The 19,083-nt window shown below is 40.8% G+C and overlaps 1 protein-coding gene across 2 annotated transcripts in view; it reads right to left on the minus strand.

Annotated features, from left to right (window-relative positions):
* Window positions 1–7,102: 7,102 nt before the first annotated feature.
* Window positions 7,103–19,083, minus strand: part of LOC146360867 (fibroblast growth factor 14-like) — a 71,729-nt gene continuing 59,748 nt past the window's right edge. For both annotated transcript variants that reach the window (XM_084921299.1, XM_084921300.1), the window contains exons 4-5: window positions 14,439–14,637; window positions 7,103–14,330 (exon numbers count right to left, since the gene is read on the minus strand). In XM_084921299.1, the coding sequence (XP_084777425.1) occupies window positions 14,182–14,330; window positions 14,439–14,637 (348 nt within the window). In that variant the 3' untranslated portion in view covers window positions 7,103–14,181. The remainder of the gene's footprint in view (window positions 14,331–14,438; window positions 14,638–19,083) is intronic.

Consider the following 19,083-nt stretch of genomic DNA (forward strand, 5'->3'; position numbering starts at 1 on the left):
CATATTTCTAAGATTTTCAGGGCCGAGTACAATAACCTCAGTTTTATCTGAATTAAGAAGCAGAAAGTTAGCGGCCATCCAGGTCTTTATGTCTTTAAGACATTCCTGCAGTTTAACTAATTGGTGTGTGTTATCTGGCTTCATGGACAGATAGAGCTGGGTGTCATCTGCATAGCAGTGAAAATGTATGCTATGTCTTCTAATGATGCTGCCTAAGGGAAGCATGTATAATGTAAACAGAATTGGTCCTAGCACTGAACCCTGTGGAACTCCATAATTAACCTCAGTGTGTGAAGAGGACTCTCCATTTACATGCACAAATTGGAGTCTATTAGATAGATATGATACAAACCACTGCAGTGCAGTACCTGTAATACCTACAGCATGTTCTAATCGCTCTAATAGGATATTATGGTCGACAGTATCGAACACTGCACTGAGGTCTAGCAGGACAAGCACAGAGATGAGTCCACTGTCAGAGGCCATAAGAAGATCATTTGTAACCTTCACTAAAGCTGTTTCTGTGCTGTGATGAGCTCTGAAACCTGACTGAAACTCTTCAAATAAACCATTCCTCTGCAGATGATCTGTTAGCTGTTTGACAACTACTCTTTCAAGGATTTTTGATATGAAAGGAAGGTTGGAGATTGGCCTATAATTAGCTAAGACTGCTGGGTCTAGAGATGGCTTTTTGAGTAAAGGTTTAACCACAGCCAGCTTGAAGGCCTGTGGTACATAGCCGACCATTAGAGATAGGTTGATCATATTTAAGATCGAAGAATTAATCAATGGCAGGACTTCTTTGAGCAGTTTTGTAGGAATGGGGTCTAAAAGACACGTTGATGGTTTGGAGGAAGTAATTATTGAAGTTAACTCAGAAAGATCAATTGGAGAAAAAGAGTCTAACTTAACATCAATGGTACTAAGAGTAGCTGTAGATAATATTACATCTGTGGGATGATTACTGGTAATTTTTTCTCTAATGATAAAAATTTTATTTGTGAAGAAGTTCATGAAGTCATTACTAGTTAACGTTAAAGGGATGGTTGGCTCAACAGAGCTCTGACTGTTTGTCAGCCTGGCTACAGTGCTGAAGAGAAACCTGGGGTTGTTCTTATTTTCTTCAATCAGTGATGAATAGTAAGATGTTCTGGCTTTGCGGAGGGCTTTCTTATAAAGCAGCAAACTATTTCTCCAGGCTAAATGATGATCCTCTAAATTTGTGACACGCCATTTCCTCTCCAGATTACGAGTCATCTGCTTTAGGGTACGTGTTTGAGAATTATACCACGGAGTCAGGTACTTCTGATTAGAGACCTTAGTTTTCACTGGAGCTACAGTATCCAGAGTCGTACGTAGTGAGGAGGTGAAATTATTAACAAGATAATCGACCTCTGTTGGGGTAGCGTTCAGATAGCTGCTCTGCTCTGTGTTGGTACAGGGCATTGAAGATGATAACAGTGGGTGGATTATATTCTTAAACTTAGTTACAGCGCTTTCAGAAAGACATCTACTTTGATAAAATCTACTCTCCACCGCTGTGTAATCAATTATTGTAAATGTAAATGTTATCAGGAAATGATCAGACAGGAGAGGGTTTTCAGGAAACACTGTTAAATGTTCAGTTTCTATGCCATATGTTAAAACAAGATCTAGAGTGTGATTAAAGTGGTGGGTGGGTTCTTTTACATTTTGAGAGAAGCCAATTGAGTCTAATAACAGACTAAATGCCATGTTGAGGCTGTCATTTTTAGCATCTACATGGATGTTAAAATCACCCACAATAATTATTTTATTTGAGCTCAGAACTAAATTAGATATAAAGTCTGAGAAATCAGACAGAAACTCTGTGTAAGGCCCAGGTGGACGATAGATGATAACAAGTAAGACTGGTTTCTGAGTTTCACAGCTGGGGTGGACAATGTTAAGCATCAGGCTTTCAAATGAATTAAAAGTCTGTCTTGGTCTTTCATTAATTAATAGGCTGGTGTGAAAAATTGCTGCCACACTGCCCCCTCGGCCTGTGCTTCGAGGTTTCTGGTAGTTAGAATGACTCGGGGGTGTTGATTCATTTAAACTAACATAATCATCCTGCTGCAACCAGGTTTCTGTAAGGCAGAGTAAATCAATTTGTTGATCAATTATTAAGTCATGTACTAACAGAGACTTGGAGGAGAGAGACCTAATATTTAATAATCCACATTTCACTGTTTTACTCTTTGGTTCAGATGTGGATACTGTATTGTTCTTTCTTTTTGATTGTTTATGTTTAAGTTGTTTGTTGCTGGTTTTTAGTTTGTTTTTTGTCTTTTTGGAAGCTGACACAGTCTCTATGGAGATGGGTTTTGGGGGGGTAGCAGGAGGAGAGAAGCTGCAGAGAGGCGTGTAAGACTGCAACTCTGCTTCCTGGTCCCAACTCTGGATAGTCATATTTTGGGGGGTTTAATAAATTTGTCCATATTTCTAGAAATGAGAGCTGCTCCATCCAAAGTGTGATGGATGCCGTCTCTCCTAACAAGACCAGGTTTCCTCCAGAAGGTTTGCCAATTATCTATGAAGCCCACATCGTTTCTGGGACACCACTCAGACAGCCAGCAATTTAAGGAGAACATGCGGCTAAACATGTCACTCCTGGTCTGATTGGGGAGGGGACCAGAGAAAACTACAGAGTCCGACATTGTTTTAGCAAAGTTGCACATCGATTCAATATTGATTTTAGTGACCTCCGATTGGCGTAACCGGGTGTCATTACTGCCGACGTGAATTATGATTTTACTGAATTTACGTTTACCCTTAGCCAGCAGTTTTAAATTTCCTTCAATGTCGCCTGCTCTGGCCCCTGGAAGACAATTGACTATGGTTGCCGGTGTCTCTAGCTTCACATGTCTGAGAACAGAATCACCAATTACCAGAGTTTGACCCCCGGCGGGTGTGTCACCGAGTGGGGAAAAACGGTTAGACACATGAACGGGTTGGTGGTGTACCTGGGGCTTCTGTTTAGGACTATGCTTCCTCCTCACCGTGACCCAGCCGCCCTCTTTCCCCAGCTGCTTGGGGTCTGCCGGGGAACAGCTAGCGGGGCCTACGCTATCTTCGGCTGCACCAGCTACAGGGGCCTGGCTAGCTACGGGTGAATGAAGGGTGCGAAGCCGAGTCTCCAATTCAGTAATCCTGGCCTCCAGAGCTGCAAATATGCTACATTTGTTACAGATATCATTACTGCTAAAGGAGGACGAGGAGTAACTAAACATCTGACACAATGAGCAAGAAAGTGCAGGAGGGACAGGTGAAGTAGCCATGGTGCTAACGAGTCGGCTACGAGCTAAGCTAAGCTAGCGAAACAGTACAGAGACAGTGAGTGAATACTTTGGCTATAAATTAGGTAGTGAGTACACAGAAAGTGTGCTTCGGATGAAGCACGTGAAGATTATACTATGAAAGAAGAATGTATTTAAAAGTTGTTAATTAAATTGCTAAGCAAATAAGCTACTCAGAAACACCACTGTGTTTGAGCAGGAACAGGAAGTGATACTCTACCGCAGAGCGAGCGAACACCAAGTGACAGCGCCACCAAGAGATGGTATTAATACAATTTAAAGGGGCTAGACAATTCTGTGTAAAATGCTTCACACGCCCCTCATTTCTTCATATTTTGCTAGAAAAATGGGAACTAGGGCTACCTATATGTGGAAATACAGTATATAAGGCAAAAACAGAGGTTGTCATATCTGTAAACAATCTTAGGGCTTCTTGAAGGACATTCAAAGCTCTTCTTTGGATGTTTCTGCCCTTTGTTCTATTCCCTTTTAACATGACCCCACACTGCTTCAGTGATGTTGAGGTCCAGGCTCTGGGGAGGCCAATCCATGATTGGGATCATTGTCATGCTGACAAAATAAGCTGGTGCTTGATCCTTTGATCTCTTGATCTTTGATAAGATCTCCAACACCAAAGGCTGAAATGCAGCACAAACCATGATTTAGTCTCCACCATGCTTTAGAGATTGCTGTAGACACTGTTGTGATATTATGTACATATTGAAGACAATTTTAACCAAAACCTTTCAATTTGGATTCATTGCTCCATCAGGCCTGTTGCCACTGATTGCAGTTCTTGTGTAATTTCGCTTACTATTCCTAGAACCAGTTCCGATAGTCACAGTGGAAGGTTTCACAATAGATGGATCAACGGAAGTGCCAGATAGCTTTCTTTTTTCACCACTTTCAGATAATCAGATAATCTGCTATAGATGATGACATCAAGACCACTTTAAATAGTCTATAGATTTATAAGTTTATAGATATTTTTCATTAAAGGGGAAATTAGCTACAGGGGCCAAACTCTATTTTCCTACCAGTCTGCAAACATCTTTGTTGCTGCTTCAGAGTTGGGAATTTTAGCATGGGAGGCTGTGGGAACCTAAATGGCCATCCAAGGAATCGTAGTGTTTGGCGGGTTCTTTGTTGGCTTTTTTCCACATTGTTGTCACTTAATATTTTCAGAACTAACGCTTAAAAACAAGCACGAGCTTCATAAATAAACTGAAATGTATAATGATCAAAACCCTTGGTTATATATATCTAGGCCTCATCATCAACTTCATCCACGATAAACGCGAAAAAGAGGAAGATGGATCTTTCCAGAATGCAGACGACACTTCCTCCAGGTAAGGTAATATCAATAAAGCAGGATATGTTATCTCGTCCTCACAAGATAAAACGCTCCATGCTGAGGTCCACGCTTACAGATACATGAAGATGGAAGAAATCCAAACGAGCAGCTAAATCTGATCTTACTATCGCTTTGCTCATATTTAACTAGTCTAATTGAATTTATCTGCAGAGTGATGAATTACACAGTGCGGTACCATGAAAGCACGGAAGTTAAAGCCTAAATTTATGCAGGGGGCCTCTGATTTCACCACGAAAGAAAGCCTCAATGTCACTGCGCACATGAGAATATTCCAGATAGTGCAACAGAATGCCTAAAAAATAATAATAAATGACTATGGTGTGATGGAAGAAATATAGTTAAGTCCAGAGTCTTAATCATAGTTCTAAAAAGAAACTTGCGTGGAATTAGAACGAGTTTCAGCTTGAAGGAGAGCTGAAGTTGCAGTTTTTTAATGCTATAGTTAAAGCTGGAGAGCTAACCCCTAATTAAGCACTGTGTTATTCTTCAAAGAACACTTCATTTACATTACATTTACATATGCAAATTATAATTATATCCACTTAATTACAGTATTTGCTTGTTCATCTGCTATTTAGAGGAGGCAGGTGATGCAACGTGTGTGTGTGTGTGTGTGTGTGTGTGTAATATCTGTCAACCTGCAGTATCTGTCTGTGTCTATCTGTCTTTCCAGCTATCTGTCTGACAGTGGAGCACTTCAGTGGTACTTCCATTAAAGTCTGCATTGTAGAAACTGAGTGATGGTAATTTTGTGTGTGTGTGTGTGTGTGTGTGTGTGTGTGTGTGTGTGTGTGTGTGTGTGTGTGTGTATCTGTCTCCAAGGCTGATCTGGCAGCCAGGAAGCAAGTAGCCCCCAAGGCTCTGGGTTTATTTGTTTGAGGTCATTTAATTAATTATAGGTTTGTAGCAAATTCAAATTCTCGTGCTAGACGTTCTTTTTGTCTCGTTTTTTCTCAAAAAAAAAAATACAAGACTGGTTTGCGTAAAGGAGAAAAACCACTTCTTCTGACATTTACTGATCACCGCTTAATGAAATTCGGGGAACAACAGAATCGAGATAGCGGCAGGTGTTCTGTGATGTCTGCGTAGTCCACATCTTACTTTCATGATGATGACTCAAAAGTATTCACACATACTGACGTCTAGGCCGGTCCCACACCTCCGAATCGCTGTATTTTGAATGAGCCAGTGTTTTCTGGTCTGAAAGCATTGCATCTGAAGCATTTGCATCAGGCTGAGCACCAGAGACCAAGCGTTTATAATTAAAAAAAAGTGAAACAGGCAGTTTTGCAGGAGAATTTTAGTTCAGACATGATGCAAAACAGGCTTTTGTATTTTCACCTTCTTCTAGATGAAGGTGGGAATCATCAGACAGTCACAATAAAATATTACTGCAATTTTATATCCTGTGTATCGCAGTAACATATACTGTGATCTATCGCCTACAAAAAATGTCCTCAAAGGTAAACTTCACCAATATCTGTTTTATCCAATAAGAACGTTATCTCACTTCACTTATTTTTTGGCTGAAAAATGAGATTGTTAGTAAAACCTGCTGTAAATGTTGCCATAACACAGTCAGTCTGTGATTGAATGTGTCAAGTTGGCAATTACATGCAATCTGTTTCTGATAATTCAGCAATTAACTCAAAACTCACATATCTGTTGCTGTCTCCACACACAGAAATTCACATTTAACTATTACATTTGCACTCAGCAACCTTCCCATTTCACACCAGAATACAAACAGTTGAGTCGGGTCCCCTCGAGTTGTGTTCATAGACAAGGTTTCATTCAGACTGATGGCAACATGTTGGCAATCTGTCTGCATTTATAAAATAGACATTCGAAAAACTCTTTGCGAGCGATTGCAGTCAGCCCAAGTCAGACTGCAACTGGTTGCAGAAAGGTTGCCTCATTTTACGCGACCTGTGCAATCGCCTTGTGATCAAAAGTGGTCATGAGTGTGCAACACCCTCAAGCTCCAGGCAACCTTGTAGTCCAAATGAGTTGCAATTGGTTGTAGAATGTGAACATATTAATTACAATGACCACTGGTTTATTTATTTGTTTACTTTTTGTAGAGATTGCTGTCCTGTTTATACTCCTGTGCTGAATTAGCAGACTGCTTTGTCAAGCTAAGTGTTTCCAGCGTTTGATGGTTTACGTTACCTGAGGATGGTGGAGCCCTCTTGTTTGTAGTATTTTAATTTATTAAATAAAAATACAGATAATTGATGTCCCCCGTATTCATACAATATTGCCAGTCTAAAAAAATATCGCAGTGGTGGTGTATCGATCCCTCCCCACTATTAAGGGGCTTTTATAAATGAATGCAAACACAGTGGACTGAAATGTGAGAAATCAATCAAAGCATTTAAAATCAATCAATGAATCAGCCCAGTCACGCTTCCTTTCTATAAATCCTTTATTCAATATCTTTGTTTTCATTGTGTATACAATGGATTGGACACAAACTGTACAGTGCAGACAAACTCTGTTTGCATAAGATATATTTATACATATATATATATATATATTTATATATGTAAAGGTAACTGTACATTTACTGACAGACAGAGGAATCTCCTTTAAAGTTAGCACGAGCTACACTTTGCTTTTGGCTCATAGCCTGCATGGCTTGCACTGGGGAGATACAACCGGCTGTGGTTTTGTTATTCTTCATCTTAACTTTGCTTTTATGTGAGTTACATCTGTTCAACTTAGTAAGAATCTCCTTTTGAAAGCAAACATAAATGTATATACACGCTCTTGCTGTTTCATGGCTATCAGTGGGAAAAGCCTGGGTAGTTTGGTCACTAATTGGCTCATAAAATATGTTTTATTTGATTTAAAAAAGTAAAAAGAAAATAACTAACTGCATGAAAAGCTGTTGTCTTTGTGACTTAAGAAAAAGCAGCACCAGCTGGGTGCCAGGTAACATAGAGATGATATATTCTGACTAAGAAAGATGTTTTTTTAGAGCCTGGCTTCTGAGTATACTCACACACCACAATCCAGCCACTGAGTGAGGAAGAAAATCTTCTGAGTCAATTCTGGCTTTGCTATTTTCGAGTCACAGAAGATTACTGTGTTTTAGGAATAGGGGGAACAGTTTAACTAAAACAACCTAATCTCTAATCTGCCATCACTATTAAAAGCAAAGGCACTCATTCAACAATCTTATTTTCATGTCACAACTGTAACGTTTCTTACTGTCAGGCATTGAATTAAATATTGATGGCCTGCTTAAAGTATTAAGACTAAGACTTGCATTAGTGTAACAATATTAGTGAAATTGCAATGATGGATAGTGTTTAAAAAAAAACAACAATATTTCTTTGTGAGTCTTCTCTGATGCCACTGGAAACTGATCCTATAATACTTAATAAATGACCAGTGCTAACCGACGGCAGGGATGAGCCAGAGGCAATGCTTCACCGGTGCTACGCTGTAAATGTTTTGTTTCGAGAGCACATTTCCTACATAACCACATGCATTAGCCCCCGTCGTCTTTCCTCTTTTGAAAACCATGCAACAGGTGAAACTGTCCAAACAGAGAGAGCGAGAAAGACTGGGGAGGGTGGAGGAGGACCAGGAATTGGGGGGGTGGTTGTGAAGGGATAAGTTCTCTGGCTGCATGATTACAAGACGAGCAGAGAGCGAAAGCTAGCATAGTTACAGTGAACAGAAGATAGGGGATCAAAGGATAATTGAAAAGTAAAATAGGATGAGGAGTGACTATCTGCTGCGTGTGTGGGATGAGAGTGTTCAGAGAAAGAAACAGCTGGGAGGAGAGTGCGTTTACTGTCTCGTTGCAGATTCAGATGTAATAAGGCAGTCTTTTGTAAGAGGAATAAAGTAGAACAGAAAAAAAGAAACCTGAGGGAGACAGGCTACATCAGGAGTACAGTGCTAGCCATTACATGTTCCTGTGTCTCTAAAGTGCACCTGCACCGCAGTGGTCGAGTCACAAAAGCATTTTTTTCTTTTTTGCCCTGCTATGTCTCGTCTTGTTTTGTTTTTTTCCAGAAGCTACAGTTCACAGAGGACAAAGTAAGATGGCTACATGTGTACCTGCCACAAGAACACGAGCGGTACTGGTACGTGGAAATTAAAAATGACCCGGGCTGTCGCGATTGCTCGCTTCTAATTAAATCAGATACTCTCTTCCTGTGCTGAGACGCCTGCTAGACGTTTCGTGACTGTAGCCCCGCTACCCGGCTACCCACCTGGTGGAGAGGAATCTCTCACTGAGAAGCTGACAGTAATTGTGCCTTCGTTGTTTGAACCAGGAGCTGTGATTACCAGCCTGGAAACACTATTGAAGGTCTATATTTGGTCAGTAGCCAGGAAACCGGGCCATTTTTCGGTGGCCTCAGCCATCATTAATTCTTGAGCATGTCCCGTAGATCTTTAATAGCTGCTTTCACAGGATGGGACCCCTGCTGGTAACCTAACAAGCTCTCTGAATAGAGGAAGGTTCGGTTCCCTCTCTAAGTCGATCTTTTTCCCCTCTGCCAGCAGCGAAGCGCAAATTAGTCGCTTGACAATAATTCAATGAAAAGCAGCTGCTGTCCTGGAGCCTTGTTACCAGTTGTATCTCCTAATGGTTGTTAAGTACAAAAACATCGTCCTCTATAGCGCCATTAAAAAGGTTCTGCTTTGACACAGGCAACACCGGACACATTAAGAAATAAAAAAGGGAGTTCACAGACCTGATTGTCAGGGTTTATTTTTATTTTTATTCTTTTTTTAAACCTTTTTTTTTATTACTAACCCCTAGTGCGACACGACGAGTAGTCAATAAACGATACATCCACGTTTCTTCGATGTGAGACGAGCACAACACCAGTCAAAGACGTCTTCCTTATCAACAATATCCAAAGTAACGTCAGGCAGAGCAGAGCTGGAGTCAAACCACTCTGAGAATTTGGGGAAATCTTCAGTAAACCTTGGCGAATTCCAGGAAGGCTGAGGGTTTAACACAAATCTACAGCCGCCCTGTAAGCTCACAGCTCTCTTAGCTGGAGATGAATGAGAGGCACTCATTTAGCTAGCTATATATATATATATATATATATGTGTATATATATTTTTTACCTCATAACCTGCACATGTACTTGCAGATTTTCAGTATCAAGATTACAGTTTGAAACACGACATGACAAAGAAACATCTCTCTCTTTTTTCATTTGGCTCAATAAGACTTCTTTTTTTTTTAACTAATGTTTTTCTTTCAAAACAGCATTTAAGGGCTGAGAAATTACACCTGCATCACCACATAGACTGGATAAGTTTATGTAACGCTGGTCAGCCACACATACTGGAACATGAAGGCAACAGCTAATGAGATCAGGGAAGGAGAGAAAAAACGTGGCGTATGTGAGGAAAAAAAATCTGAAAATTATAAACACTGTGAGCTGTCTAGTGTTTTTCACAGTCTCTTCAGTCACAGAGGGGATCTTCTGCACAACGCAGCGAGACGGCTTTTACACCAGCTCTGCGTTTCGTCCGCTATGGCGACACATACCTGTTGCTGAGGCCGCAGATTCGGGGCCAGCGCTCGTTTGATGTAGGTATTGGGCTTGGTTCGTGTCGGCAGGCTGCTGAACAGTGGTTCAGTCGCGTGATTAACGTGCAAAGCGCTTGTTCCCCCCAAAAAACTGGGACTCAACGCAACAGGGAGAGAGATGCACAGTGTCTGTTTTCATTGATTAAAAGCAGACGCACTGCAATCCTGAGCCTCGCAGAAGATATTCATTTGCATGCCTCATTGTCACTGAACACTAATTTGAAGTGTTGGATCTCAGCGATGTGACCAACTACTTAGTGTAACTTCTCGAGGAGTTAATTGGCATCTAGTGTTGCCATCACAAGAAAGACGAGTAAACAGAAAGGCTGGCAGCCTGAACAGGATTCAGGCCCAGAACAGACTGGCGCCATGTTGACAGTCACAGTGAGAGGGCGAAGCGGGGGGAATCTATTTGGTTTGATCTCTTTGATTTTCTACCTTGTACTGTCATTCTCGAGTGTTTCGATTTTTACAACCGCTTTATTCAACGCTGGGATTGATGCATGCTGTTTGGTGGGGGGTTTTATTGTGTTCTAAAGAAACTACCTTTTTTCCCACACTTTAAGTAAACTACACAGATTTCTGAAGGCCATTGCGCAGGCTGATTTAAAGCCACTGTGTGTAAATGTAACAGCCAAAAACAAACATTTCTCCTGCCTGATTATGCAGCGCTGATAGGCAGTTTGCTCGGATCTTCACACATCCAGCGTTGACACACAGATCTGCAACCAGAGGTGGAAGGTAAACACATGCTGCATATTTTAATAGACTTAGAGGGAACCGATCATGCTTTTCCTTATAATCTGTTATATACAAATGCTGTTACAGTGGAGTATGTTCACATCGAACATGGTCGGAGCTTCAAATAAAGAGGTTAGTGTACGCAGGAGTGAAAAACTCAGGCGCACAGCTCTGGAACCAGTAAACGAGGGGCAGCCAATCAGAAGGAAGTTGGCTTAAAGGAGGAGCTAAAACAACTGCCTTCAGACACTGGATTAACTAAAGGGCAGCAAATAAGCATTATTTTGAACAGTATTTCATGCAAAGCTAAAAAAAAAATAAAGCTGGAAATAACCTTAACACGCCCACTGTAAACATTTCAGAGAAAAATCTTCTTCTCCTTATTCCACCACATTTATTTGGAATCTGTTAGCTCTCGGATAACGAGTTTACATTACAAAGATTACACTATAAGCCTTATAAAACATATCGTAGGCTAAATTACTTGAGAGGTTTTTTCTTACTTTTAATTATAAGTGCCTCATTTTAGCTTCGTTCGTGTAATTACTGTCGGCCCGACATTTCACAAACATCATCTTCTTTCCCAGCTCATTCATCACACAGCCCAGCCCAGAGTTATTTTGTGGCTCTTGATGTTTAAAAACCACTAAACTTCTGGACTCAGCTACAATGGCACTTAAACATTGAGGCAGAGGTAACTAGTGACTAATAAGAATTTCAGGGCCATTTTTTTTTGATAACAAGAATTTTTATTTTATGATGACTGAACCTTTTGCAACCTTGAAGTCCTTATACTTGGACCAGACACAATCTGTTATGAAACTAAAGCTGGCTCACTGAAGAGGACCCGCTAATGCTATTATGACTAAAACTGAAGTGGCTGATTTGTTGTGCCTAATTTCTGTTTGTGTGAGTTGAGAGGTTTTAAAATGTGTTTAATAACTCTAAATCATTGTTTACTGACTCACTGTTATAATCCTACAGTTTAGGTTATTTTTTTAAACTCACAATGAAAACTGATAATAAAGACACGAAGACCTGTGAAAACCCTGAACGAGTTAATTATAACGCAGAGCCTCATATTCGCCCTTTGATGGCAGAAGTCTGTCACTTGGACTTAAGCGGACCCTTGCAGTATACTTAGCTGATAGTACACTTGTATCATTGTTTATAATTTGTGTTTAGCAATTTTTTTCATTGAACCAACTTCATAGTGCGTTTTTGTTAAATTCTCAGAAGAATCTAAATGTTCGACTAATGCAAAAGACCCTTGGCAATACCAAAGCCAGTATAAAAGACGGACTTAGCCACTGTTACATCCCCCAGTGCTCAGTAAAGTCTTGCTTTAAAGCCTCAAGCTGAATGTTTTTACCGTCACTGCGTCTTGGTGACAACAAGGCGCAGATCTGGCTGTTGTTTACTGGATCAGTTGCTCACTGGCTAGTAACTTGGCAATCACCAGCAGTTAGCCAATGAGCTGACCAGGGTAATCATCCTAACTCTAAAAATGACCAGAATTGACAAAATGGAAAATGGTGTTTTATTTAGCGTGACCTGAAAGCACATAAAGTCATCAGGTAAGTGTTTACAGGGGTCACAGACCAAGAAAGCCAAGGCCTGTTTTCCCGTAGATTTCTATACAGCCAGAAGTCGTTTTGCAACCAGACGAGTTGCCCCCTGCTGGCCATTAAAAAGAGTACAGGTTTCTAAGGCACTTCTGCATTTGCTTCGTTTTTCAGACCCAGAAGCTACATCCATATTTTTTACTGGCTTTTGGCAACACTTCCCGATCTAGACCTGGCCTTGGTTCCGACACACTGGGGTAGTCAAGCGAGAGATGTTCAAGTCTACACACAGTGGCTTTAACATCAGTTACCCTGTTCAGTATTCCTAATTCCTGCTTTTGTTTTCAAGTACATGGGAAGGCAATTGAAAAATAAAATAAAAATAAAAGTTTTACCAGGCTTATAGCGCCATCCGACCAGTCTAGAATATCTGCTACTCTATGTAAACACTGACTGCTACCATGCTGCTTAGACACCAGCATGCCTCCAATACTCTCCGTGCTGCTACAAACAAGGAATTTGTGTAAATCGTTCTCCTTTCAATACTCAGCTACATGCTGATTTGAGCAACTCGATGCCTAAACTCTTCATTTATCAGCCGACCTCCTCCTCTCCTGAGCTGCACTTATGTCAGCGATGTGGAAATCATAGCATTTGTAAAGGAACCAAAACAAAAGAAAGGGGTGGGGGGTGTAAGTCACAGAGGTAGAAACTCAAATCTGATTTACGTCTGTACAGCAGTGTAGCTCAAAAATCAGTAGTGCTTTGTTTGTTTAGAATAATAACTGAGAAACAGATAGTAAAAGAATACTGAGAAGTCAAACATGCTTTAAGCTATGTGGTCATAAATGACAAGTCTCTCTTTATTATGTGATCAAAAGTAGGGACAGGTGAACCGGTGCGTTTACCTTGTATTTAGTGCATTCGCAATTTCCAAGCACATGTCCCCGTGTGCTTAGTACAGAATGTCCTGTGCCAAATCTTAATTGATCGATGACTAAGCGTCCTCTGAATCATCAGTGTTTGGTTTAAGGTGTTCTCTTCGCCCAATGTTTGCTGATGCTTTTAATCTGTTCCTTATTTACTCAAAGATCGAACCCGAACGCGCGGTCGATTTCTGTGGGGAGGCTTCGCTGCGTGCATGTGTGTCTGTGGCCACCAGCAAGCGAGCGAACCAGGCAAAGGAAAAAACAGAAAAGGAAAAAGAGGGTGCGGGAGGGACGACAGCCTCATTCTTACAGATTGTCACAGAAAAATACTGGTGAGGACGTCATTTTTTTCAGATTTCTGTTTGTTTTGTTTAGATTTTAAGTCCTGCTTTCTGCCATATGATGAGGGCATGCTACTGTCCTCGTTCAGAAATATCAGTCAGACATCAGCCTGACTTTACTGTCTTCCTTCTCCCCTTTTCCCCCCGCCGTCAACTGCAGCGTGGTCTCTACGGGCCCCCCTGGTGAGGCTGGACGTGTGGTCCCACTGTTGTTCGTTTTGTTACCTTTTTTGTTGCAGTTTTTGTTTTTTTGGAGAGCACAGCAGTGGGGGTGGGGGCGAGTTTGTGGCTTCTCCTGGCCTCCCGTCAGCCAGGCAAGGTGAAAACAGGGAGCGGGGTTATGTCGCCTCCTTGTCGGGTTTGTTGACTGGTTTGCCGCCATTCATGACTACCGGTTCAGTGGTTGTGCTTTTGGATGGCGGGCACCCGACCAGTTTAGGAACTGCCTCTCCTACATCGTGTAACGAAGGCTCTCGGTACATCGCAACTGCAGGGGAGGAGCAAAGGAAAAGCAGAAGGACAGCGTGAAGAGAGACAGAGGATATACGTCTATGTATACATATATAAAGTGAAAATAAAAAGCCCAGTTTGTTACCTTCTATGGGTTTAGGCAGGAAATGTGCTGCTGGTTTGGTCTTTTTGACCCTGTTGCCCTTCATGACCTGTCCCTCTTTATTGAGGCCAAGAAACCAGGCCCGACCCGACTCTTTCTGCCTGTAGAGCATCGAGCTGTAGATCACATAGTAGTTCTCGAACACCGACTCCTTAAACTTGCACTCCGCCGTGAACAGTTCCTGAGGGAGACAGAGACATAAGAAAATATCGATCACATTACTTTACCACAGTTTGTGAGCCACGTTTTCTTTCGCAGTGCTGAACTCATGAAATATTTATCTTTTCTACACTATTAAACCAAATTCTGAACTGAAATGGTATCAGAATAAAATAAATGAACTGACGAAATAGCTGCACACATAGTGTATGTATGCATCACTGTTACAGATAACTTAATTTACAGTGGTGTTATATTTGCTTTCGGTTTAAAAGGGAAAAAGAAAAAGTTTTTAATGAGAGTCTACCAAGATGTCTCTGTGTATATTGTTGTGAATGTGGGCAAATGTGAAAACTTTAGAGCAGTAAATTCCAATAAAATTGCAATAAATGTTATACTGCCTGCATTTCTATGGTTTAACTGTCTTGTTCTCTCATTTCAAGCTTAATACGGTTTTCTATTATGTGTGCTTTATGTATAGATACTACTTTGCACTGTATATTTGCTGCTATTGTCTGCGTGAGACTTTAATAAAGTTTATTATCTGTAAAGTCTCACTTCCTCACAAATTGTCCCTTTTCGACTCATTGCTTATGCTTGATCTGGTGTTATTTTCTTGCAACAGATTCTGTAGGAAAAAAAAAAGGAACAACCAAAGAAAGAAAAACCCTATATTGACCAGCCGCAGACAAAGAGTAGAAGCACAGCACCGCCTGAATGATGTACTGCTCTAACCCGTGTCATTCTCGTTCTCCCCTGACGCTCTGGCTATGTGCACCGACAGCAAACTAAACAGATAAAAAGAAAAAGCAGATAGATTCCGGTGACACAAAGCCCCAAAGATCTCACCTCCCCACCCACATCAGCTCTGCTGTTATGTGTCAAAACTCTTTTCCATGGATGCGGGCGCCTCCAGCGGAGCATATTTCAGCCTAGAGACAAGGTGTTATTCTTACGGGGAGAAAAATCGTCTCTCCCCGGTGTGCGCTTGCACTGCCGAGTACGAATAAAAGGCAGGCTGGGATAGAACGTTACTCTTTTCTGTGGGTTTTCAGACTCAATTCAATTCAGTTTTATTTTTATAGCACCAAATCACAACAATCGCCTCAAGACGCTTTATATTGCAAGGTACAATAATACAGAGAAAAACCCAACCATCAGATGACCCCTATGAGCAAACACTTGGCAACAGTGGGAAGGACAAACTCCTTTTTTCACAGCTACAAACCTCCGGCAGAACCAGGCTCAGGGAGGGGCGGGGCCATCTGCTGTTACCTATTGGGGGTGAATGGACGGAGGCATGACAAAAACACTAAAAAGACTCATAGAATAATTGCAGATGACATATCAGGAGGCTCTGCTTGTTGAACCAAAGTGCTTCATATATATATTTGTTATCAACTCTGAAATTACATCAGTCCTTCAAATAATAGTTTGGCTTACTTGGTTTATTTTCTTTTACTCCCATTTAAACCAGGCAGGAAAAAAGCCACACATAAAAGATTTGTCTTTTTAAAGTCTTCATCCCACTGTATTTGAACATTTAGCCATCACAAAATTAATGCACCACAACAAATAAGCACTGGTAACAATGCCTTCATATACAACTTCAGATACAACAATTTTAGTGATGTATAATTTCTACTCGGATCTTTTACTTGATATTCTAACATGTTTATCATAATAACATAACATTTATGACCCTCACATTTTTATGAACCTCATTAATTAAAACTCATACATGCAAATTAATATTTATTTATTTAGCTTTTTGAATTTGTCAGAAGGCTCAATAAAAACTCCATTTTCAGAAAATATGAATTTTCAGGCGATTATCTCTTGGCTCAGGCTTTAAAGGGATCATATATCCTGTGAAATGCATATTCTTGATATTTCTTTTTTCTTTACCCATAATCTCATAATCTTATAGCTCTCTGTTTTAACCTGGACTTTATTTATTATATTTATTTATTTTAGTTGTACACCGTGGGAGAAACCACTGTGTATGTCCTGTACATACTACAGAACTGATTTTGATATCATAGCTGATATAAAAGCAATATGTTTCTTGCATTTATTTCTTCATTCCCTTATTTTTGCTTTATTAGAGGATTAGCAACACAAGTACTTTTCTTCTTTGTTGTATTATGTAGTTTGTTAGTTTGTAAAATATGTATATGACGGTGGAACGACTCGCCTTTGGCAAATCAAATCTATGTTTGGGGTAGAAATAAAAGTAATATCAAACCAAACCAGCATGAAATCATTTATGGAGAGCGCGCTTCCCCTTAGGGCTGCACTTAATGATTAATCTCATTATCAGTCCATTTTTGATTAAAACTGTAGGGTTAACAGGAATGGGAGAACATTTTGCATTTTCTCGTGATAAATTAATAGAATAATACAACAGCTGTTCTTTAATCTGCTGTTTTTTAAAGCCGATCAGTTAATTGAATAATGGTTGGGAGTTTCTATAGTTCTGAGGTTCAAATGCGGAAGAAGCAAAGAAGAAGCTCCCAAAACGGTATTCACTTTATCTGTTATGTCCTTTTACTCTGTGAATAAGATTAAACTTCGATAGCCCTTGTGGGGAAATTAGAGTGATTTTCAGTCATTATATCAAAGCATGAGAGATGATTAGAAAACCAAGATTACATATTAATATACATACCGAGACAGGGAGATGATTTGTGTCTGTGTGGCTGGAAATGGAGTGACTGAGGGTCTAAAAACCAAAACAGTGAGCTAAAGGAGGCTGAAAAGCTTTGGTGAAATTCTTCTGATTATGTGAGGAGCTTTTTTCATGGTCAGCAGCCCACTGTCGTAGAATATATATTGATATATATTGACTACGATAGCTCTAACTACCTCTGTTTTACTGTAAAATTTTAATCCAAGCATTCATTTTGATTCCTCCTCGTTCAACAAGAGCACTCCTGTCTTAATCAAGCACAGATATCAATCACGCAATAATTTACAAAACGGTGCTGGAGTAATAATTTAATAAAAATAATACTAAAGCGTTAATAAACTGCACCTCGTTTGGCTGCAAAGGCTCCTGCAAACCCAAACAATCACCCCGGAGGTCCCCAGACCCCAGATTAGGAAGTGTTTGTCTAGACTGTCTCTTATTGGTTGTTGTGGGCCTCTTGCCAGAGCCACAGACACATTGTCATTCAGCTCAGGTCTGTCGGTCCGAGTCTCATAGCAACATGAGGAAGAGTGGCGACACGGTAGCCGTGGCAACCAACCAGCGCTGAGAGGGAGGGGTCAGCGGGTGGGTGGGTGTATGTCTGTGTGTGTCTGAGGGGAGGGCTGCACTAGCGAGAGAGAAACACTTGCATTGGTAATTTAACACAGTAACAATATGATGCATTTGGTGCTCTGCAACATCCACTCACGCTAACATAGGAAGACATTTAAAGTGATATGGTTTTAAAGGTACGGCCGGGAGATGCTGCCAATGCAAAACACACACTTGTGGCTCTAGGGGATGAATGGAGGGAGGTGCAGGAGGGCTTGCTGGGATGTGAAATGTGACTACATGATTGGCTGGTGACGAAACAAGGCAGATTATAATGAATGAATGCTCTATTTATTGGCAATCTCAGTGACACCCCTTCAGCACACAAACACAGCGCAGCAAATCAGATGGCTTCCTTTTAAATAAAGAGCATCTCCGCAGAGCTGACTATTTGTGATTCTTGCAAAACACCAGCTTAATAATATATATATGTAGTCTTGACCTGCACCCTGTATTCATTATTCATTTGTTAAGTAGGGTGATCTTTGCCGGGGCGCGCAAGGAGTGGTGCCAGACACTTATTAATGTCGGTCAGTAAGGTCATACATCATTTAATGCTGCTTTTAAAATAAAAGATCTTTGATGTCTGATGGTCTGCAGCAGCAATATTTAGTCCAGTATGATTTCAGAAGACAAAAAAATGAAAAGAAGAAGTGAAGTAGAAGAAAGACTTCATATGAAAATCTCACAGCCTTACAGGTGAGTCATGTTAACAGCGTGGCCCGCCTCGAACGTGCTTCTGTCGTCATTTCTAAATAGCTATGTTCACGGGCTGCCCGCAGAAAGAAAGACAGGGAGAAAGAATGAATGGAAGGGTGGGGTGGGGTGGGGTGGAGGGGAGGTTGGAAATTGGGACATGAAGAAGAGGGGAGAGAGAATAAATCACCAAGTGAGGAGGACGACGCCTCCTGATTGGAAAAACAGCAGGGGATTCTCTCTCTTTTACTCTCGCTCCCTTTTCTTATCTTTGTATTTCTCCCATCGCTCTCCTTTTTTTTTTAACGCTGTCATTTCTCTGCGCTCTGCAGAGGTTTAGAGAAAGTGCACACACACACACACACTGCACACATGCATGCACACTGTTATCTTTTTTGAATAGCACGCACACACACGCATGCTAGACTGAACAGACGCCGCTTTTCAGGCCAGCCATAATCAGAGAGA

This window comes from Perissodus microlepis, chromosome 23 (genome assembly GCF_051167445.1).
Source record: "Perissodus microlepis isolate ML-2025 ecotype Zambia chromosome 23, ASM5116744v1, whole genome shotgun sequence".
NCBI lineage: Eukaryota > Metazoa > Chordata > Actinopteri > Cichliformes > Cichlidae > Perissodus > Perissodus microlepis.